Raw genomic sequence first — 22,947 nt, forward strand, 5'->3', positions numbered from 1 at the left:
GTGCGGTTTTTTTTTTCGACACCTGACCACAGCACTTGGAAAGGCAGCAGGTCCTGGGTCTTTGTGTGGCGTGAGGGATGTTCTTCCTAATAATAGGGGTCCTTGTAGGGAGGAGGCGTGTTGTCAGGGCTCGTTAGCTGAGCAAAGGGGAAGGGAGGTGCGGTGCCAGCTCCTTCCAAAAGGAAAGGTTACTGCCCCCCACAGGGCCCTCACTGGAAGGGCCACTTTTTGGTCCGCTTGACCCTGCCACCCCTCCCCTCCATCTTCCACCCACTTCCATCCTGAAGAAAGCAAATGAGCTAAACTCCAGGGAGGGCTTGAAGAAGATAAGGAGAATTGAGAAAGGAGGATGATGTGGGTCTGAGGGGGGAGGAAGAATTGGGGTGGGGAGCTGCCATGAGCTTAGAATGCGTAAGAATCCGTTTTGGTGCAGGAATGTTCCCAGTGAACCTACGGCAGGGTTTTAAGACACCCAGTTATCAAGCATCTGTTCAGAAGACCAGAGGTTTAAGGCACCGGCTAAGTTCAAAGCTAAGTTCAAAGCTACGTTCAGCTTTGGATGACTCGGGACTGTCAGAGCAGCGGTTCTCAAACCGTGCCAGAACCATCAGAAGGGGCGGATAAAGCTCAGGTAGCTGGGTCCTGCGCCCGAGAGTTTCTGATGCAGCAGGTCTGGGTGGGCGCCGAGAATCTGCATTTCCCGCAAGCTCCCAGGCATGCTGCTGGTGCGGGGACACACCTGGGGGGCCTCGAGGAGGCTGGGGGCGCGGGGCGCAGGGGCCGCCGGAGGCGCTGGTGCACTACGCATTACGTTTCGTTTCTAATCCCGCAGCCCTGGGAACGTGAGGGTTTCGTTTCCCCGCGGCCCGGGGCGGGCGGGGAGCGAGGGGCGGCGCTCGCGCTGCTTAAAGCCGAAGAGCGGCGGGCGCCTGGCGCCGGTCACTGCACGCGGACGGTAAGTGTCGCGCTCCTGGGTCTGGGCACCCTCCGCCGGCCAGAGGCCTCGGGGCATTTGGGCGGCTGGCTGGGAGTTGAGCGCTCCGGGGTGCGGGTATTGCGCAAACTAGTAGTAGTAAAAACGATCATGATTATTAGTGATATTGACATGATAATGACTATGATGATGACGATAGTAATAGTAATGGCGACGTTGGCTGGGCTGAGAGCACGGCTGATTCTACTTTCCTACCGGCACGCTGCTGAGGCTCCTGCGTGATGCATCAAAAACAGTCCTCCACCCCCCAAACTGGCGGCTTTTCTGCCTGAGAAGGTGGGCACGTGGAGGGGATGGGGTCAAAGAGGGTCTCCGAGGGAGCCGGTTAAGAGGGGCGCACTGCAAAAATTTCACATCCACTGCTGCGTGACCTCCGAGCGCACCCCAAACGGCTGACCAAGCTTCATATATCAGTTTATATTTCCTGCTAAGGAGTGCAAACCAGACAAGTCAGCTGCCCGGGGGTTTCCTTGGAAGCGCATGGACCAGGGATCTTCACCAATCCTTCTGAATTGAGGGAGGTTGAAGCGGAGGGTCGCTGGGAGGTTTTGCGTGCCGGAGCCGCCCTATAGGAAGCAAGGGCTGGCCGGAGGGATGGGGCATACGCAGAAGTGCCCGGCGTGGAGGACCCTTAACCCAGGGGATGGAGAGTTGCCCAGGGTCTGCCTTCCTCGTAGCCTGTGCAGCCGGGTGCGACGGCGTGGAGTCGGCACACTTAGTCTTCAGGATGGAGGCAGGTAGGACAGCCCTGGGGGCTGACGGGAAACCCAGGCGTTGATGAGACCTGCGCCGCAGCCCTCCTCACCCCGACCCCACCGCGGGTGACCGCAGAGCTGCGCGTGTGGGATCCTCGGAATCATTCAGTCCAATTTTAAATCAGGTTTTTGTCGGAAGTAAGGTCAAGTGATGTCAACCCTTCCCCCCACCTCCCCCTCAGCTCTGAAGTCCCCGGAAGACTCCTAAAATGTTCATGTCATCTTTCTACTTTAGAACAGAGCTGCTGGCCAGGAAGTTCCCCACCGGCCTGTGGACGTGCCCTCCCCCCCGCCCCCCCCCGCCCCCACCCAGGTCCTTCACTTCTCTTCCGCCCACCTCCCGATACTCAGCTCATCTTGATTTGACAGCGAGACTTAGGTCTAAAGTACAAGATTTTAACCAAAGATTTTAACCTTTTAACCAAATTACTGAGTCTGCGCCGTTTCTGCTCGCCCTGGGAGAGGCCGGTAAATTGGGAGATGAGGTGTTGGGCGTAAGGAATAAGGACTTTATTCGGAAAGCTGGGAGTCCGAGAAGACGGACGAGCGATGACCTAGAGAACCCTCTTCCCGGGGTCTGGATGCTAGTTTCTTTCGTACAACAAAGAGCGGGGAGGTGAAGAGGTAAAGCAGAAAGGCCTTAAATTGCTGCAAATATCTCTGGATTTCAGCCTGACTGGAGGAAGGGGTGTGCTAATTTCTTCTTTCCTGCAGCCATACGCAGGTGGGCTGGGTCAGAGTGTTTCCTGTGAGCTGAAAAGGTATTTCATTTTACATTCAGGCTTGGGGGCCATGACGTTTACTTTAAGCTACAGGCGACATCTCTTTAATGATTAACTTGTAGCAAAAGGAATAGAATATAAAGGTTAAAAGTAAAAGAAACAGATCTAATATGGAGTCAGATTTGTTCTTCCCTATTACAATCATAAACAATGTAAATGTCAGTGAGGTTCTGGAAGGCAAAACACTTTGATGAGAAAAAGCAAATCTAAGTCCTGAGAGGGTTAACTGGACTGAATTATTTGGGCAGTTTGCAGACACTGAATCCGGTGTTTTCTTGAATTTGCTTGATAGGTGGCCCTTATTTAGGGCTTAGGGGAGCCAATCCTCCCTCACATCCCTGCTCCTCTCTGCAGACTGGGCTGAGGAAGCTTTCCCACAAGGACAGAGCTCCCCTGGGCAACCCTTTGATCCCCTCCCCACCCTCCACTGCAGGGATTCTCCAGTGACACTGGGGAATGGCATCTGGGTCTGGGAGCCATAGGCAAACGCACTCTGGGAGATCTTAAGGGGGAGGGGGTGGTACCGCCAGCCAGCCACCCCCATGGACAGGGGGAACCTGAGTGGACAGACAGAATGGAAAGAACCCACAGCACCTGGGCAGTTTCTCCCCATCCCTCCCCTCCCCAACCTTTGGAGTGAGAGAAGAGCCTGGTGCAGTAACCCCACTACTGACCAGTGTGGGTGTGCAGGACTGGGGAGCTGGGAGCTGGAAAGGAGGGAGATTCCCAGTGCTGTGCCCGTCTCGAAGCTCCCTGCCATCTTGTCTGCAGACACAGGGTAGGGGTTAGACGTTTCATGAGCAGTTCGGGGCTGAGGGCTAAGGGTCACACAGCTTGAGTCCAGCATGGCCAGAATGGGTGAATGCGTTTAGCTCAGTTTGACAAGTGCAGCTGGATGCTGAATGTGATGAATAAGTAAAACTGGTTTTTATTACTGAGATGGCTTTGCTCCTGAGATCCAAACTGATTTTCAAAGATGATCCAAGATAGGTACAAATAATTAAGATGTACAGACAAAAGTCACAAGATTTTGCTTTCAGGGAATGTCATTTTTTTTTGTTTGTTTTTGTTTTTTTTTTTGTGGTACGCGGGCCTCTCACTGCTGTGGCCTCTCTCGTTGCGGAGCACAGGCTCCGGACGCGCAGACTCAGCAGCCACGGCTCACGGGCCCAGCTGCTCTGCGGCATGTGGGATCTTCCCGGACCGGGGCACGAACCCGTGTCCCCTGTATTGGCAGGCGGACTCTCAACCACTGCGCCACCAGGGAAGCCCTCAGGGAATGTCATTTGATGAAACAAACAGAGGAAGGGAATTTGTTCACAAAGAACCCACGGTCATGGGGTGGTAGCCCTGGGGACTAATGTGCCACCTGACTGGGTGCAGTAAGGTCAACTGAAGTTGTAGTCTCTAACATGGGGCCCCAGCTCCAACCCGGGACCCCCTGGGCACATGAAGTCTTTCCAAAGGCATGGGGGTGGGTTGTGGTTAGGGAATAAATTTCCAGATTGCCAGATTCCATAAGGACTCTTTAAAATTGATCACCTTTCAAAATTGCTTTTCTCTCACTATACAATGAACAGAATGCATCCCTCTCCCCCCAGTACACTTTTTTTTTTAGCAAACTTGCCCTTTCAACTGCACCAGTATGGACCCAAAATCATATAGGCCTTGGGGTAGGGTCCCTTGAGAAGAAGCAAGAGCATCACAAAAAAAAAGTGTTGATTCAGGCCGTACATCGACAGCAAGGCTCTGTGCCTTATCCATCTACCTTAGAGTTTAAATATTTAAGGTTTACAAAAAGGACTTAGGGAACTGTGAATCTCTTTCAAAGCACATCCCTCCCCCCTTCATTTGCACCATTCTCAGCAATGGGGAAGAAACTTGGTGAGCGCTATCATTTATTCGCCCGGGTTTTGGTCTAATTTGTATGTTTTGCCTGATTTCAAGGAGGTGTCGGAGAACAGCTCCGAATTTCTGCCGACGGGTCAACGTTACATTGTCAAGTAAAAGGAAGGTATATTGGAGGTAAGTAAGTGCTTTATATTTTTTATAACATTTATTTCAAGTCATAGGAGAAATATTTTCATTTACTTTTATCTAAGATTATTAGATGTGTAAATTTTAATATTTAGAGACTTATGGTCCCAGAAAAAATTTTTTAATGAATTTCAAATATATGCATATGTATTTTCTGGGTGCAGACAAGTATGATAAGGGGGCCAATTAAATGCTTTCAAAAATAAAATGAATGACTTTAAGATCCATTTAGGTGGGGGAAGTGGAACAAAACTCTGACGTCGGGGATCAAAAGGAACAGAGTAAAAGACTTGCAGTTCATTTTTTTTTTTTTTTTTTTTTTTTGCTGCGTTGGGTCTTCGTTTCTGTGCGAGGGCTTTCTCTGGTTGCAGCGAGCAGGGGCCACTCTTCATCGCGGTGCGCGGGCCTCTCACTGTCACGGCCTCTCCTATTGCGGAGCACAGGCTCCAGATGCGCAGGCTCAGTAGTTGTGGCTCATGGGCCCAGTTGCTCCGCGGCATGTGGGATCTTCCCAGACCAGGGCTCGAACCCGTGTCTGCTGCATTGGCAGGCAGATTCTCAACCACTGCGCCACCCGGGAAGCCCTGGAGTTCATATTTTATAAAACACAGGTTTGGTGTTAAATTATCATAATATTTAGAATCCCTCATCTACACTGGAAAGAATTTTATAATAATTTTACTTTTAAATGTAAACTTAAAGATACATCAGAAATTTCATCCTTTGCCACTATTTAAATTTATGGTGAAAAAAATTTTTGATGTTCAACCTACAATCATGATGGGAAATACAGAGTTTAAAAAAGTCTTTGGAGATCCAGAAGCATATCCTGGAAGACCACTGAGCTGGTTGGGAGCATCTGTCCTCATTTGACACTTGGTTCCTTGGAGTTGTCCTGTCATTTCTTTCTGAGCTCCCACTGTGTCCCAGTGTGTCTTATGGTGGGTTTGGTTCCATGATTGAATGTACTCAGCTTCTGAATTGTGTTAATCCTGACCTACTTGGTTTTAAGCTGACCTGATAAAGGAAGAAGATGGTTCATTCTGACTTGAAAATCAAAGAACCCGATTCACCTTCTGCATCCAGTCATCTGTTACTAAATGGAAATGATGATCTGGTGGAGAAAAATGAGGAAACGGTAAGTTGATACCTGAAAACCACTCTCCGTGTGGACCTGAGCTGTGTCCACTTGCGGGCTGCCCACTGATACAGTGATGCCGTTGCTGCCCGGAGGTGCCCGCTTCCACATCTCTCTGAGGGCAGGACGTGGATACAAAGACTCTACTCATTCTGTTCGGGCCCTTCTTGCAGCCAAATGCAGACAGTGTTTTGCCTTAGCTGATGCTGGTTGGGGTGCAATTTTGGTCTGGAAAACCAGGCAAGATGCTGATCGGCTAGTGTAGGAATTGGCCCCAGGCACTGGGCCCGAGGAGCCCTGTGTTATCACATGCACACATCATGGTTCAGTCTCGAGTTCAAACCTCTGAGGTGTCACTGTGACACCACCTCACGGTGAAGCCATGTGGTGTCTTTTCTCCTAGAATCGAGACATATTTTTGGTGGGAACCAGACTTGGCTTCTGGAATCAGCTCAACCTGAATTTGATTCCGGTGCTGACACTGGCAGCTGTGTGATCTTGGGTGGTTATTCTTCCCTCTAGAAGCCCAATTTTCCATCTGTAAAGTCGGAATAATGATAGTATTTACCTTGTGTGGCTGTTGAGAAGAGGCAGAGGCCGGGCACTTAGGAAGAGCTCTGTTTATCGCTGTCACATGTTTCAACACAATGGATCTTCCGCGTCTTCCCAGTTGGCTCCATTTTCATAATCAATGTTTAACAATGTTTTAAACAATATTACAAACTACATTGGAGGACATAGAAAAATTAGAAGGTCCACCCATCTTTCCACCACCCTAATATAACTGTCGTCTCTCTCCTGGCTGTAACTGGCAGGGTGGAGGGCAGGAGGGACTCCCAGTGCTCAGACCCATGTATTCGGATGTAGCTTTGCCTTTTTCGGCCAGGTTGAACAGGGGGTGTCTTATGACCCAGCAATTCCACTTCTAGGTGTAGACCTTGGTTCTTAGAGTGTGGTCCCCAGAGAAGCAGCATCAACATCCCCGGGGAAGTTTGACGTGGAAGTGATCACACTCACATATCCTTCCCCTAGACCTAGTGAACCAGAAATTTCAGGGACAGAGCCTACCATCTGTGTTCTAACAGACCCTCCAAGGGATGCTTCTTTGTGCTGAAGTTTGAGAAGCATTTTTCCACGTTCATATAGCATTCTTTCTAAGCAAAACCAGAAACAGCACAAGTGCCCACGAGTAGTGGAGTGCATACATAGATTGTGGTGTGCTCGTGCAGTAGGATTCCATACAGCAGTGAAAAGGAACGAGCTAGAGTTCCAGGTATCAAGATGGCTGAGTCTAGAAAACAATGGTGCGGGAGTCCCCTGGTGGTCCAGTGGTTAGGGCTTGGCACTTACACTGCCGTGGTCCGGGTTCAACCCTGGTTGTGGAACTGAGATCCTGCAAGCCGAACGGCGTGGCCAAAAAAAACAAAACTAAAAATAGATAAACAATGGTGAACCCTAGAATCAAGTCACAGAAGAAATATACTATATGGTCCCATTTATATAAAGATCCATAACAGGCAACCATAAGCCACATATTGTTTAGGGAAAGATGCACGGGCGGTAAGACTGTAATGAAGAGGCAAGGACATCGTTATCACCAACCTGAGAATGGAAGAACCTTCTGGGGCTGAAGTGGTTTTAGGAGGAAGGTGCCTGGGGAGGGGTAGATTGAGTGTCTTAAGTACAGGGACTATGTGTTTTCTTAACCCAGGTGGTTGGTACATGCATTTTGACTAATTAGTATTCATGTTTTATAAACTCTCATGAATGGGTGGTATAAAGAAACGAAAACAGAAAGAACCCATAAGGAGGGCTAAGACTGAGGTCACTGATGAGTGTAAAGGTACAGCCAGGTGTGTGCACAGCCACCATGAGTCTTTCTGTGGGGAATTGTGCTCTGAACCTTTCTGAAGTGTTGTTATAGAGAAAAATTGCTCAGGACACTTGTTTAAAAAGGGCAAGGAAGATTTTATTCAAGACTATTGCAATAGGGGAGAGAGATTCCGCTCAATGTGGATACAAGGACAAGTGGGGATTTATAGCCAGCAGGCAGGGTGGAGGACAGGAGGAAGAATTACCTAGAGGAACTAGGTTAGGATCAAGGGAGGTGAGGAAGGAACTGACTGGCTGTCAAAGCTGAGGAGATTCTGGATGAACTGGCTTAGCACGATTCTTTGATAAGTCTGGACTCAGTAGGTGAAGGAGAAGCCTAGAGGAGAAGGGGGCTCAAAGGAGCCCCGTTAAAGTTTGGCCAAGGGCATCCCTGCCAGTGTGTGTACCCCCTTCTCTGCTGAATCTTGTCAACATTTCCCATGTATGAAATGTTGCACTCAGGCATTCTGTAAGGCAGTGGTTCTCATCTGGGGGCAGTTTTACCCTTTGGAACACCTGGCAATCTCTGAAGACATTTTGGTTGTCACAACGCAAAGTGACTAGTGAATAGAGGCCAGGGATGCTGCTACACCTCCTACAAGGCACAGGACAGCCCGACCACAAAGGCGCATCGGGTCCAAACTATGAACACCTTCTCACGATGCTATAAAACAACTATTCCCGTAAAATTTAATTATATTATAAAGCATACACAAAAATAGGAATTAGAAAAAGGTAAAAGGTAAAATGATTTTTTCTTATTTTCTTCGCCACTGGGGTTGTTGGTTTCCTTGTTGTTGAGGTTTGGGCGTTCTTTATATATATATTCTGGGTACAAGTCCTTTGTCAGATATAAGCTTTGCAAACATTGTGCCTTGTCTTTCCATTCTCTTAACTGTCTCTTTTAAAGATTAGATGTTTTAAATTTTGATGACGTCCAATCTATGTGTTGGTTCTTTTATGGATCTTACTCTTGGGGCCATATCTAAGAAATCCTTGCCTAATCCATAGTCACAAAGATTTTCTCCTGTGTTTTCTTCTAGAAGTTCTATAGTTTTAGAGTTTGCATTTGGGTCTGTGTTCCACTGTGAGTTAATTTTTGTACATGGTGTTAAACATAGATTCAAGGTCATTTTTTTGCATACAGATGTTTAGTTATCCCAGTACCATTTGTTGAAGGAAAAGGCTACCTTTTTTCCACTGCATTCCCCTTGTACTTTGGTCAAAAAACAGTTGTTCACAAATGTATTGGTTTATTTCTAGACTATGCATTCTGTTCCATTCTCTTTCTCCATTTCTGCATCAGTATCCCATTGTTTTGGTTACTACAGCTTTATAGTAATTATGGAAATCAGGGAATGTTAGCCCTCCAACTCTGTTCTTCTTTTTCAAAGTCATTTGACTGTTTTAGGAGTATTTAGACTATTTAGATTTTCTGTGATTGTTAATGTAATCTGGCTTGGAAAGATCATTTTGCTATTTGTTTTCTATTTGCCTTGTTTTTCATCTCCTCTTTCCTCTTTTCCTGCCTTCTTTTGAATTAATCAAGTTTTTTTTATGATTCTGTTTTATCTCCTCTGTTGGCTTATTAAATGAAACTGTTTTAGGGAATATATTATGTGTCCTTAACTTATCAAGTTTACCTTCAAGTGCTAATATACTACTTCATGTATAAGAACCTTACGCTAGTATGTGTCCATTTCTCCCCTCCCAGCCTTCATGCTATTTTATCATGATTTTTAATTTTATCAATATTTTAAACCCCACAATACATTGTTATTTCTGTTCAAATAGTCAAATGTCTTTTAAAGATAATTAAGTAATAAAAAAGCATAGTGGTCACCATTTCTGGTGTAAATTCCTGGGTGTAGATTAAGAAGTCCATTCAATATAATCTTCCTTTGGCTTGAAGGACATCCTAAACATTTCCTGTAGTGCAGGTCTGCTGGTGATGAATTCATTCACTTTTGTACATCCGAAAAAGTCCTTATTCACTTTCATTATTTTAAAAGATACGTTTGCTGGGTAGAGAATTCTGGGTTGATGGTTTTTCTCAGCACTTTAAAAAGGTTGCTCCACTGTCTACTCACTTGTATAGCTTCTAGTGAGAAATGTGCTGTAAATCTCATCTTTGTTCTTCTGTACTTATCACATGTTATTTTCCGGCTGCTTTAAACATTTTGTCATTATCACTGGTTTTGAGCAATTTGACTATCATGTGCCTTGATGTAGTTTACTTTATGTTTCCTTTGCTCAGGATTCATCAAGCTTTTTGGATCTTTGGGCTAATAGTTTTCACCAAGCTTGGGAAAAATTTAGCTATTATTTCTTCAAGTATTTATTTCTGTTTTGCCCCCACTCTCTTTTGAGAACTCCAATCACCTGTATATATTAGGTTGATTGAAGTTGTCCATCTTTGATGGCATGTGACCTGCAGGCTATGATAGAGGTCTCCCACTCTACCTCTTCCAGGGGTCTGAGAACAACCTGTACAACCAGTATGAGGAGAAGGTGCGGCCCTGCATTGACCTCATCGACTCCCTGCGGGCCCTGGGCGTGGAGCAGGGCCTGGCCCTGCCCACCATCGCTGTCACTGGGGACCAGAGCTCGGGCAAGAGCTCTGTGCTGGAGGCTCTGTCGGGGTTCGCCCTTCCCAGAGGCAGCGATAAGCTCTGCCGGGCCAGCCTCCTGCAAGCCACAAGGCATCCTGGGGACCAGTGGTTTAAGGGGAGGTCTCTGGGAAGGCCCCCAGGAGGGCAGCTCCCACAGGCCCTGGACAGCTGCCTAAGCACTTGCCCTGTATGTTAATCAGCTCAGGCTGCAGTAACAGAGGACCTCAGACTAGGAGCTTAAACAATAGAAATTTACTTCTCGCAGTTCTGGAGTCTGGAAGCCCGAGATCAAGGTGTCAGCAGGGTTGGTTTCTCCTGAGGCCTGTGTCCTTGGCTTACACATGGCCCTCTTCTCCTTGTGTCCTCACGTGGCCTTTTCTCTATGTGCACCCATGTCTAGGATCTCTTCCTCTTTTTAGAAGGATGCCAGACATGTTGTTTAGGGCCCCACTCTTATGACCTCATTTAATGTTCATTACCTCTTTAAAGATAAGACCCTATCTCCAAGTATAGTCACGTTGGGCATTAGGGGCTTCAACATATGAGTCTGACAGGGTGGCGGGGGGAGGAGACCCAATTCATAACATCCTCTCATCACAGGTTTAGTGTGGATGGTCCATAACCTACACTTGCGGAAGGTCTGAGTAAATGCATGTGGGTCCTCAGCCCTGAACACTGTGCATGTGAGTGTCCTTCCTGAGCCCCTTCCCAAGAGGTGACCCTCCATCTGGGAGGTGAGGATTGGTGCTCTGCTAAGTGGTGCTTTTTGAACCACCAGGCCAAGGATCAGTGAGGGCTCCAGGGAAGAAGGCACACCTGAGCTGGGTCTTGAAATACGGGTCAGATGTGAAGGCGGGTGGGATTTGGAAGAAGTTTACAGTAAGGGGACTGTGGTGAGGGGGCCTGGCGGGGGCAGTCCCCCTTCCTGATAGGAGTGGGGTGTGTGCACTGGGGGACGATGGAAGACATTTGCAGAAGTTTGGGGCTCCCCACTGTAGTTTGCCACCTGGGCTGATGGAAAACACTGGAGTGAAGAAGGGGGTCTAAAGAAGTGGCTTTCAAGCCAAACACCTCCTGAGACATACAGTCAAGATGCACATTCGTGAGTCACCCCAGATAGAATGTGTCGGAGTGTCAGAGGGTGAGACCAGAAAGTCTACAGTTTTAACAGTCTCCCCAGATGATTATATAGAAATTTGAGAACCACTGGTCTAAGACCACCATATAGGACTGTTAAGAGCAGCGTATAGAACTGATGGATAATGACCTCCTAGGTATTGTTACAAGATGTCCTCTGGTGCTGAAACTGAAAAAACTTGTGAATGAAGACGAGTGGAAAGGCAAAGTCAAGTTTCTGGGACAAAGAGACTGAGATTTCAGATGCTTCGCAGGTGGAAAAGGAAATCAGTGAAGGTAAGTGTCCCGTGTTTGTTTGTCATTGCCTATTTGGCTGTCTGGTCAACCAGGTGAAGTGGGTGGGGTCTGCCTGTCACCATTCCCACTCTCCCCTTTCTGGGCCCGTCCTGGTCCCTGGGGAACCCTCCCTTCCCTACATCCGGCCCCCAGCTTTCTCGTATTTTCTCTTCTTTTACTCTCATTAAGACCAGTGTTTTGGACAGAATCTGACCTCAGTAGTTTATTGTTTAGTATGTAAGTACGTACCTGAGCGTAGTGTGAATTTTGAAGCTTGTCTCCAAATACGGAGTATTGGCCCCTTATTCAAGGGCTTCCCCATCCCACAGATCTGATGGAAGAGGTATACGGGTATGGGACCAGGGAACCCCTTCACCTATTAACCTGGTAAAAAGGCATTCCAAAATGCTGACTGGGGCATCACTGAACCCTATTCAGAAATGGGGGTCCTTTTTCTCCAAGAGTGGGGTGCATGTCCTTGCATAACCCTGGTTTAGGCTAATTTATGGCAGGGCTCGGTAAATGCAGACCACAGAGATTACATCATCGATGTGAGACATCTGAAAAGGGAAACTTAACACTTGGACTTATGAACGCACTTTCAGAATGGACCTCATTCCTATGTAGGGGACTCACTGCATGCCTCATCCGTGAATCACAGTGGGTGGGAGTTGCTTTCAGAGGATTCGCTGTAATGTGATATTCCATCCTAAGCTCTATTCTGTTTTTTTCCTTCCTCTTCTCTAGCCCAGGTTGCCATTGCTGGGGAAGGCACGGGAATCAGTCATGAGCTGATTAGTCTGGAAGTCACCTCCCCTCATGTCCTGGATCTGACCCTGATAGACCTTCCCAGCATCACCAGGATCGCTGTGGGCAATCAGCCAGCCGACATTGAATATCAGGTGAAACGTCAGGTTCCATCCTGGCCCGGGCCTTGTGGGGGTAGGGCTGCATTAGAGCATCAGTGAGTCCAGGACTGAGCTTGAAGAGTGGGTGTTAGGAGGTAGGGAATTTGGAGAGTGTGATGGTCGAAATCTACTCCACCAAGTTGGGTGGAAGCTTCTGTGGAAAAAGGCAAACAGGCAAAGTTGGAAATGCATTTTATTTGTGTTTTATGCGGCGACTCGTTTGGGTCATAGTTACATTTTGTGCCATCTCTAAACCAGCACGTATTAGGAAGGGGTTTTATGTGGGGAGCATAAGAGAGCATTAGAAGCAAGTCTAATGATATTCCTAGATCAGTGAATCTCACTCTGTGGATTAAAGATTTAGGGAATAGTCAAGCAATTCTTTTGGCATCTTGTTTTTCATTGTGACTGTCAGATTTGAGGTCTTAGGAGATAGTTAAAGAGTTAAGACCTCACAGTTCTCCCTGTTTGAACCACAGAGAACTTAGTTCCTCTGCCTTGGGAAGTACCACCAGGCTTGTGTTGTGGGCTCGTTTCTCCATAGTTGCTTCTTTGGAGAAATACCTCTGGGACCTGGAGGGTCTGAAGCAAGTACAAGGTCAGGACCTGTCTCATCTCTCATACCCTCTCATTTTCTTACAGATCAAGTCTCTCATCAGGAAGTACATCCTTAAGCAGGAGACCATCAACTTGGTGCTAGTCCCCGCTAATGTGGACATCGCTACCGTGGAGGCACTGCGCATGGCTCAGGAGGTGGACCTCCAAGGACAGGACCATAGGTAAGAAGATGGAAGAATCTAAAAATAGTAGGTGGCTTGATAGTGGAAAAGCATCCCTTGAATCCAGTGGGTGCTTCCTGGCACACACGCAAGATGAGAACCTTTTGAGAACACATTGAGGCCACATGAAATGGGCTACATTTGACTCTTGTTGGCCATATGTTGGCTTGTAATCCTTGTCTACCTGCTTATAAGAGGCATGGTGGGTTCAGGAGGTGAGGCAAAATCAGAAAGCAGTTATGTCAGTTGACAGTGCATTTGAGGTAGAACAACCCATGTGTCCCAGACAGATGAATGGATACGCAAAATGTGTTGTATCAATACAATGGACTAGTATTCAATCTTAAAAAGGAAGGATAGGGCTTCCCTGGTGGCGCAGTGGTTGAGAGTCCGCCTGCCGATGCAGGGGACACGGGTTCGTGCCCTGGTCCGGGAAGATCCCACATGCTGCGGAGTGGCTGCGCCCATGAGCCATGGCCGCTGAGCCTGCGTGTCCGGAGCCTGTGCTCCGCAGCGGGAGAGGCCACGACAGCGAGAGGCCCACGTACCGCAAAAAAAAAAGGAAGGATATTCGGACACCTGCTACAATGTGGATGGATCTGGAAGACATTATGCTTAATGACATAAGCCAGGGCAGAAGGACAAATACTGTGTGATCCCACTTATATGAGGGATCTATAGTGGTCAAGTTCATAGAGACAGGAAGTCAAACGGGGGGAAAGGGGGAAAGAAGAGTGGGTGTTCAGTGGTGACAGAGTCTCAGCTTGGGAGGAGTAAAAGGTTTTGGAGCTGGTTAGTGATCAAGGTTGCCCAACAACGTGGGAGTGCACTGTGCACCTAAAAATGGCTAAAATGGTAAATTTTATGTTTTAAAAAATGCGTTTGGCTGTAAATAGCAGAGAACCCGAGTACAGTGGCTGAAACAAATGGCGATTTATTTTCACGCCTAACAAGAACTCTGGGCACAGGCTGCTTCCCTCAAGACCGCTGTTCAGTGACGCTGTCAGGACCCAGTCCCTTCCACCTTCTGCTCCACCATCCTTAGCTGCAGGCGCTCATTCTTTGCTTGTCCTGCTGCCTGTCGTGCCTGGGATGGGACTCTCTGGGCCAGGGCAGCAGCTACCAGTGGACACGGTAAACCTCAGGGTTAGTCCTGGGCTGGCTTCGCTGGACAGTCCCACAGGGCCCCGCACCCAGAAAGGTCCACACCTGGTGTGATGCTCTGATGCTGCCATCTTGCAATACTCAACGTTTGAACAAGGGGCTCTGCGTTTCCATTTTGTAATGGGCCCTGCAAGTGATGTAACTGGTCCTGGCTGGACCAGTGTTCCTCCAAGTGTGAGCCAGGCCCCACCTGCACCAGAAATAATCGGAGAATTTTTAGAAATGCAAGTCCCTCGATCCCACCAAACTTCCTGAATCAGAATCTCTGGGATGGGGCCTGAGAGTCTGCATTTTAAGACCTACCTTAAGGTGGTTCAGATGCACAGGAAAGCTTGAGAGTGAACTCCTCCACTGGACAGAAAGAACACAAAAGGGCCGTTACACTCTACTGTCTCTTTGGTGTGAGAGCCGAGATCTGGGTGATGTGAGCTTGGGGAGAACACAGGGGCTGAGCCTCACACCTTCGCTCTGCAAGCCCTATTGTGTGCCCTCAAGCAGAGTGGGAGGAAACCAGGGGCCGGGGACCTGCCTTCCCAGGGGCAGGAGCTGTCCTTACTTTCCGCTCTGCGAAGCTGTGAGCATTCTCTAACCAAAGTCTCCGGGTCGCAGGAATCTTGACGAAGCCCGATCTGGTGGACAAAAGCACCGAAGACAAGGTAGTGGACGTGGTGAGAAACCTCGTCTTCCACCTGAAGAAGGGCTACATGATCGTCAAGTGCCGGGGGCAGCAGGACATCCAGCACCAGCTGAGCCTGACCAAGGGCCTGCAGAAGGAGCAGGACTTCTTTGGGAACCACGCCCATTTCAGGTGGGCGGGTGGTGTTTTCCGAGTGTGAACCAAAATTAAGGACCTCCGTCCTCACGGGGGAAAATGGATGCTGTCTGAGATCAGATTTTGAGAGTGTCCATGTGTGTTTGTTCCTTGACAATGACCATGGAATTTGTCTGGAAGAAAAAAGGAGGAATTCACGAAGTACCGCAAAGAATAAATTTAAAACGTCAAAATAAGGCAGAGGTTTTTGCAATAACTGAAATAGTATGGTTCTGGAACCGGAATATAAACGTAAGTGAAACAGGATAGAAACAAAGTAGAAAACCCAGAAATAAGACTCAGATACATATATTTGGTCTATGATGAATGTGGTAGTTCAAATCCCTGGGCTATGTCTGTTGGATCATCCATCAGTGGCATTGAGATAATAGTTTAATATTTGGGAAAAAATTAAATTGTGACCTTACTTAACATGGGATACCCAAATATAATATCAGTTGAAGTTTAAAATTAAGTACAAGAAAGGCACCATAAGTGTCCCAGAAGAAAATATAGACGGAGATTTTATAATCCCAGCATAAAAGTCTTTCTAACCCTAATGCCAAAAATGACATTTTTAAAAAAGGAAAAGACTGATAAATTGGTGAGATTTGAAACAATGAGAAGATGTAGAGTTGGTGGGAAAGGAGGGGCGTGGACCTTCACCTCTGCTGCTGGGAATGTGTGCTGAGGTCACATGCGAACCGGTCTGCATAGGTGCGTGTCCGAGGTTGAGTTCCATTTCTAGGAATTCCACCCAGGAAAGTAATCAGAGATGTATCCACTAATGTTGGCTAAAGGATATTCAGCACAGGTTTGTTTTTTGTTTACATTTTTATTGGATTATAGTTGCTTTACAATGTTGTGTTAGTTTCAGGTGTACAGCAAAGTGAATCGGTTATACATGTATCCACTCTTTTTTAGATTCTTTTCCCATATAGGTCATTACAGAGTATTGAGTAGAGTTCCCTGTGCTATACAGTAGGTCTTCATTCATTATCTATTTTATACACAGTAATGTGTATATGTCAATCCCAATCTCCCAGTTCATCCCAACCCCCCCTTCCCCCTTGGTATCCATAAGTTTGTTCTCTACATCTGTGTCTCTATTTCTCCTTTGCAAATAAGTTCATCTGTACCGTTTTTCTAGATTCCACATATAAGCAATATTATACAATATTTTTTTTTACAGATTTGTTTTTTGCAGTACGCGGGCCTCTCACTGCCGTGGCCTCTCCCGTTGCGGAGCACAGGCTCCGGACGCACAGGCTCAGCGGCCACGGCTCGTGGGCCCAGCCGCTCCGCGGCACGTGGGATCCTCCCGGACCGGGACACGAACCCACGTCCCCTGCATCGGCAGGCAGACTCTCAACCACTGCGCCACCAGGGAAGCCCACAGATTTGTTTTTAATTGTGAAAATTTAGAATCTAAATGTTGAAAATCATGGGATTTATATAAATGAACCAGAATAAGAGATCACAGCGTTGGCAACCATTAGACTGCTGTGCAATGAGAAGCCAATGAAAAGGAGCTTATAAGATGTGGAGAAAAAAGTGACACAGTCACTGAGATCCCTTGTGTGCACACATGTGTATGCAGGTGGAGACCCATGTCCTTCGTAAACGTTATCACATTTGATGCTCCCGGAAGCCTGCAGAGACATATAATTCAGAGGAGATACTTGTACACCTGTGTTCATAGCAGCATTGTTCACACTAGCTAAAGCATGGAAGCAACCCGAGTGTCCATTGATAGATGAATGGGATAAACAGAATGTGGTCCGTCCATACAGTGGAACAGCATTCGGCCTCAGAAAGGAAGGGAATTCTAGCACATGTTGTAACACGGATGAACCTTGAGGACGTTATGCTCAGTGAAATAAACCAGTGAGAAAAAGACAAACACTGTATGATTCCACTTGTACGAGGCCCCTAGAAGAGTCACATTCATAGAGACAGGGCCTGGGAGGAGGGGGAGGGGGAGACGTTTAATGCGGACAGAGTCTCATTTGGGGAAGATGGGGTAGTTCTGGAGGTGGATGGTGGTGATGGACGCACAGCAACGTAATTGTACTTAATACCACTGAATGTGGGCTTACAAACGACCGAAATGGTGAATTTTATGTTATGTATATTTTACAATTTTAAAAATTGACAGGTGTGGACACTGAAACTTAGGTACGAGTGTACTCTTGCAAAGAGGTGTGTGGACTCATGCTTCCTGGCCGCCCTTCATCCTAAAAAGTCCCTTAAAATATAGAATATCATGTAATAACTCACCCTGCAAACACATATTTGGAAAGAGTGAGAGAAGGGCTTGGCTTCCTTCCTCCAACCAGCCCATGGTTTAAGTTCTCCTCTTGGGGAAGGGTGGGTCCCCCAGTTCAGGGTTCATCCGTAAACCTGTGTCAGTATATTTTCACGAGGCTCGATACTGACGTGCATCACGTATATAGAAGGGTATGTGCACGTTATGAAAACGTATCTAGAGGTGACTGTATATTTTTATAAAGACCATTTCTATAGTCAGATGTCATGAGACACAATATATCAGCTGGCAGGATCATTCTGTACCATTTTTGAAATACCTAACATTACTGAAATTCAGTCAACTCTATGCGATCCAATTCTGAACATTTGTTGGGGACCAGATGCAGGACATCCCATCCAGTGGGAAGTAACTGGATTTGCCTTGGCTTTCCCTAGCAGCAGAGAGCCGACTTGCATTTTCTGGCTAGACCCAGATGGACACGTACGTTGTCTTCTCTCACAGGGATCTTCTGGAGGAAGGAAGGGCCACGGTCCTGTGCCTGGCCGAAAGACTGACCACTGAACTCATCATGCACATCTGTGTAAGTACTTGCAAAGCTGTCCAATCTCTGAATAGAATCCTGCAGACACAAAGCTTAACCGTGTCGGCTAACAAACGTCAGCACACGTGGATCTCCTGTGCATCTCGTGAAGATGCCGGCTCAGATTCTGGGGGTCTGGATGTGGCCCGGGATTCTCCCAGGTGGTGTGGATGTTGCCTGTCAGAGGACCACGTTGAGTGGGATGCTCATAAACTATCCACTTGGCCTGATTACAAAGTAGCATCTTATGAGCACTGGACTAACTCTTCCTTTCCCGTCATCGCCAAACTTGACTCATTCCCTCTTCATATTTATGGCTTTCCGTTGTTTTCTATTTTCCTCAGAAATCTCTGCCCCTGTTAGAAAATCAGATAAAGGAGAGTCACCAGAGAATAACAGAGGAACTACAGAAGTATGGCTCAGATATCCCGGAAGACGCAAGTGGGAAGATGTTCTCTCTGATAGATGTGAGTGTTGCCAGGGGCACCAAGCTGGAGAGTCGCACATCACTGTCTACAAAGGGATCGTGTGTGGGCCTTGTGCACGTCTCTCTTCACTCCCCTAAAGCTGATCCGGACTCCTTCTGGCCACTTAGCACCAGAAAGGGGCTGGGGTTGGAGGATGGTGGGCAGGGAGTGGCAGGCCATCCCATTCACAGCATCGGCTCTTCCTCAAGCGCGCTCACCCGAGACCCCCGGGCAGTGAGGGGAGTTTGGGGTTGTCTGCTGCCAAAGCCTCTTCTCTCCTGTCCTCCCACCCGGGCCTGTAAGGCAGCAGAGAAGGACTCGCCCACCCTCTGCATGCATGCGACCGCCAAACTACTTTGCTTGTATTTGGAATATCTCCGCTGATACGTAACGTTTTCCTTCTTGGCAGAAAATTGATGCATTTAATAAAGAGATAACTAATATAATAGAAGGGGAAGAATTCGTGAGAGAGTATGACTCCCGGCTGTTTAACAAAATGCGAACCGAGTTCTACAGATGGAGTATTGTGGTTGCAAACAGTTTCCGGAAAGGTGAGTCCAAGGCACCATGGGAAACCCTGCAAGTCAAGCTGAGTCCAGGGCCGGGGGGCTGGGTGATGCAGTCGGTGAAGGACGCCCAGAGTAAGGAGTTAGTGGCGTGAAAGCCACATGTGCTGTTTCAGATCCCTGAACTCTGGCCAGCAAGTGTCTAGTACTGATTTCAGAGGACACCTAGAGAGAAAATACAGATTCATTGGCCCATATCAGTCACGACTCTCAGAAGAATCAGCCCTCCCTCAACAGTGAGCAAGTCGACATATCATGTGTGTCACACTCTTTTTGTTCCCAACGGTGCTGCCCCTGAAATAACCCAGTTTGATCTTGGTTAACCCACCAAGGCCTTGAAGCCTGACGTGTCCTGTAATGGATCTTATAGTTGCGGTGATGAAAAGAAAATACAACGGAGAGGTGCAGGGGAGCTGATTTTCACTACTCAGAAATTTCCTCTCAGCTCCCAAGAGATGGTCTCATGCCAATGTGGCCCTTCTGTATGATTCTCTGTGTGGCCCACCACCTCAGCTCCCCCACACCCACTTGGTCAGGAAGAACTCTGCACCAGCCCTGCTCACTGGGCTACTGTGCTCACCAGGGAGCTCCCCGGCAGGAAAGGCTTTCCCTCTCCTTCCCTGTCTGACCCGTGCTGCTCCCCTCCCCCTATGTGGCTCTGTCTGGCCGCCCCTGCTTCTGTTACACGGGGGTCACAGGCTGAACATTACCCATCTCCTACTTCACCAAAACTAGGGATGATTTGGATGATCTCCAGGACAACGGGAAAATGACTTTTGCAGCCGTGTTCATACCAGACTCTCAAAAGCTGTTTGGGTGTGTGGTTTTGCCGGTCAGACAGACCAGCCCTTCCTTTCAGCTGGTGTCCATTCTCCAACATCAGACGTCGGTTTCTTGGCCCCAGCATCCCCCTGGAATGCCTTCATCTGCCTGTCCCTTCTCTCCCGCCCTGCATTGGTGACACTGGCGGTCCCATCCCTCGCCTGCCCTCATCCTGGGGCACGGAGCATGTGTTCCAGCTCCAGCTCACTGATTCCCTCCACGCACATACCCTGAGTGCTTGCTCCACTCCTGCCATCTTTATAAACTTTTGTTTTTAGCTCATGTAATCTTTTCAGCCCTCCCATGAGGCCAGGTGCTCATACTATAGAGAAGGGAAGTGAAGCACGGAGAGGTTGCAGAACTTGCTGCAGTACCAGTATATATCAGCTTGTTGAGAGATCAACTTATCTCAGGAAAGAGAAACTTTGCACTAGCAGGTGGGGTGTGGTGACATTACCCAACCCAGGTTCTGCTTCTCATTGCTCAAGAATCCAGTACTGAGAGACAAGTATTGGGTAAAATGATAGACAGCTTTATTCAGGAAGCCGGCAATCCTGGGGAGAAGGTGGACTCATGGCCCAAAGAACCAATTCCCCATTTTCCAGGTTTTGTTTGGAGATTCTGTAGGGAAAAGAGGAAGGGTCAACATGCTAAAGAGGTGCATGATGAGCTCGTGGACATTCCTCTGATTGGTTGGTGGTGAGGTCACCAACAGTCAACATCCTCAACCCTCTGGTTCCAACTGATCTGGGGGCTACGTGATTGTGGGCAGCATATGATTAACTTCTTTTACGTGGCGGGGGTTTTAGTCTCTGTAAAGCAGCTCAGAGGACATGGCGCAAAATACTGTCTGTAGCCCTTGAGGAGGGACTAAAGGTCCTTGACTTTGTTTAATGGCTAAACTATTATTATTTTGTTTGGCTTGACTATTTTCCTTTGTTGCTGCCTTTTTTCATTTCTCTGATTAAATTTATCCTTTGGATACATTTTCTTTTTTTAGAGACAAAGGGAAAGCAGAGGACATGGGTGGGGTGAGGAGGGGATATTGTCCCAGGACCCCACTGGGTCCTGCTGAGTTACAGAGAGGGAGAAAGGAAGGTCGAAACGAACTTTCAACGTGCCCAGAACTCAGAGAGCTCCCTTCTGTGGTTTTTGATAGCCCAGCTCCTTTTCTGCAAATAATTTTAGCTTTGATTTAAAAAGAAAAAAGGTTATAAAATCTTTGGGGCAGAGTTTTTGTACTCAGTCTGCCCATTAACCTTTTTAGAGCACACTTTACCCTCTCGCATCAGAAGTAAGCATTTAGTGATCAGGAGAGGCTGGTGGGAGCCCAGGCTTGGGGTTGGCCCCCGACGTGGTGCCGCCTGGAGCACAGAGGACGAGGGTGCTTTTGAATCCCAGGTGGGGAGCTTTCGCACCCGCCAGGTCTCGTCTGTGCCGGGGGCTCCTCGGTGACGTCAGGGTCTCCTGGCGGCCGCAGCCCCTCACCCTCCTGTTAACTGCCCCTCCCTTCTTGTCAGGAGGTCAGCACCCGCATCTCCAGCCACACCCCCTTGATCATCCAGTTCTTCATGCTCAAGACGTTCGTCCAGCTGCGGAACGGCATGCTGCAGCTGCTGCAGAACAAGGACGAGTACGACAGGCTGCTGAAGGAGCGCAGCGACACCAGCGACAGGAGGAAGCTCCTGAGGGAGCCGCCGCAGCGGCTGACCCGGGCTCGGCTCGCCAAGTTCCCCGGCTGAACCCGCCCTCCGCCCCGCCCCGGGGTCTCCAGGGAGCCAGCGACCGACATCTTTCCCTGCCAGCCTCGCGTCATTAGCTGATCATTTCACAGTTGCGCCAGTGGTTAGTAGTCAGACTGTAGCCGTCATCCCTGCTGTTAGTGGATGACGACCTAGTAAGAAGCTGTGATGGGCATGCTGGCTTCGGGCATAAAGTGATTTACACAGATGGTCCACGCCTGCCCTGTGCTCTCTGCATCACTTCATCAGTTACCGATGCCCACACAGCATCCTAAGAGGGTCATTCCGGTTTCTGTAGTGGCCTTTCACACCCGACGTTTTAGGGGCATTAGTGCCACGTGTGTGAATGCACACAGAAGCCTATTTCTTTGATTTGTAATAAACTCGTTTCGACCAGACATTTCTCTGACACCTTCTTTATCTGGGGGGGGGGAGAAGTCTGACAGTGACAGCAGGCGGGAACGCTTGGAGCAGTCGGTGGGCACTACCGCTTCCCTCGGTGCTGGATCAGGTCACAACGAGCAGTTGAACAGAGGAGTGTGGTCGGTTATTGATGAGAGGCTGAAGGAAAATGGGGAATCCAGTTAAAGAAACGGGACAGAATGTGAAGCAATCGGCATTCGTTGTGTATAACGTGTGTTGATCAAGTGTCCAGTCTGCTTAACCGCTGGCCACCTGGCATGAGGCTGACAGGTAAACAGCCCACGTCCAGAGAAGTCACTGCCCAGCCAGTGGGGTTTTACAGGCCAATGCAGGTCTGGGGGGCAGAGAAGGTGGACCGTTAACCGTGAATTGGCCAGAAGGAGCACAGCACGGTCCTGAGTGTCCTTGGACTGGGCAGGGCTGGGGGCGCACGCAGACAGCCCGCCAGGAAGGGAGTGGCTATCTCACGAGCTGTCCACTCCCAGGCCCAGTGGGACAACCGCTTGTTGTTGGGGAGAGGGGGGTGAACTAGCTACACTGTCCCCTCCCACCCAGCCCCCACCGTACCCGCACCCCCATCCCAGGGCCCTTCTGACACTCAGGACTCCGTGATCCTCAATGCTTTGGGACAATATGCGAATTCATGTACGAGACGGGGTGCTCTGGACACTTGGAGGCTGGCGCCCCCTCGTGGCTGGACTGAGTAACTGCTCCAATACCAACAAGGGACCAGAATCAGAGGTGTTCGTGTTGCCAAGGGTTCTTCTTTGCTGTCGCTACGGTTTTCCTGGCGATTCCTAGACTGAGTGG

The 22,947-nt window shown here is 48.4% G+C and overlaps 1 protein-coding gene across 1 annotated transcript; it reads left to right on the plus strand.

The window, feature by feature from the left end:
- The first annotated feature begins 828 nt into the window (after window positions 1-828).
- On the plus strand, window positions 829-22,110 carry MX1 (MX dynamin like GTPase 1). Its single transcript, XM_033418342.2, is given in 13 exon segments — window positions 829-955; window positions 4,479-4,556; window positions 5,581-5,706; window positions 10,051-10,242; window positions 11,464-11,538; window positions 11,540-11,603; window positions 12,351-12,505; window positions 13,154-13,290; window positions 15,050-15,262; window positions 18,039-18,117; window positions 18,462-18,584; window positions 18,994-19,135; window positions 21,493-22,110. Coding segments are annotated over 11 exon segments (1,584 nt in total). The 5' UTR covers window positions 829-955; window positions 4,479-4,556; window positions 5,581-5,601; the 3' UTR covers window positions 21,792-22,110.
- Window positions 22,111-22,947: the final 837 nt, after the last annotated feature.

Source organism: Orcinus orca, chromosome 5 (genome assembly GCF_937001465.1).
Source record: "Orcinus orca chromosome 5, mOrcOrc1.1, whole genome shotgun sequence".
Lineage (NCBI taxonomy): Eukaryota > Metazoa > Chordata > Mammalia > Artiodactyla > Delphinidae > Orcinus > Orcinus orca.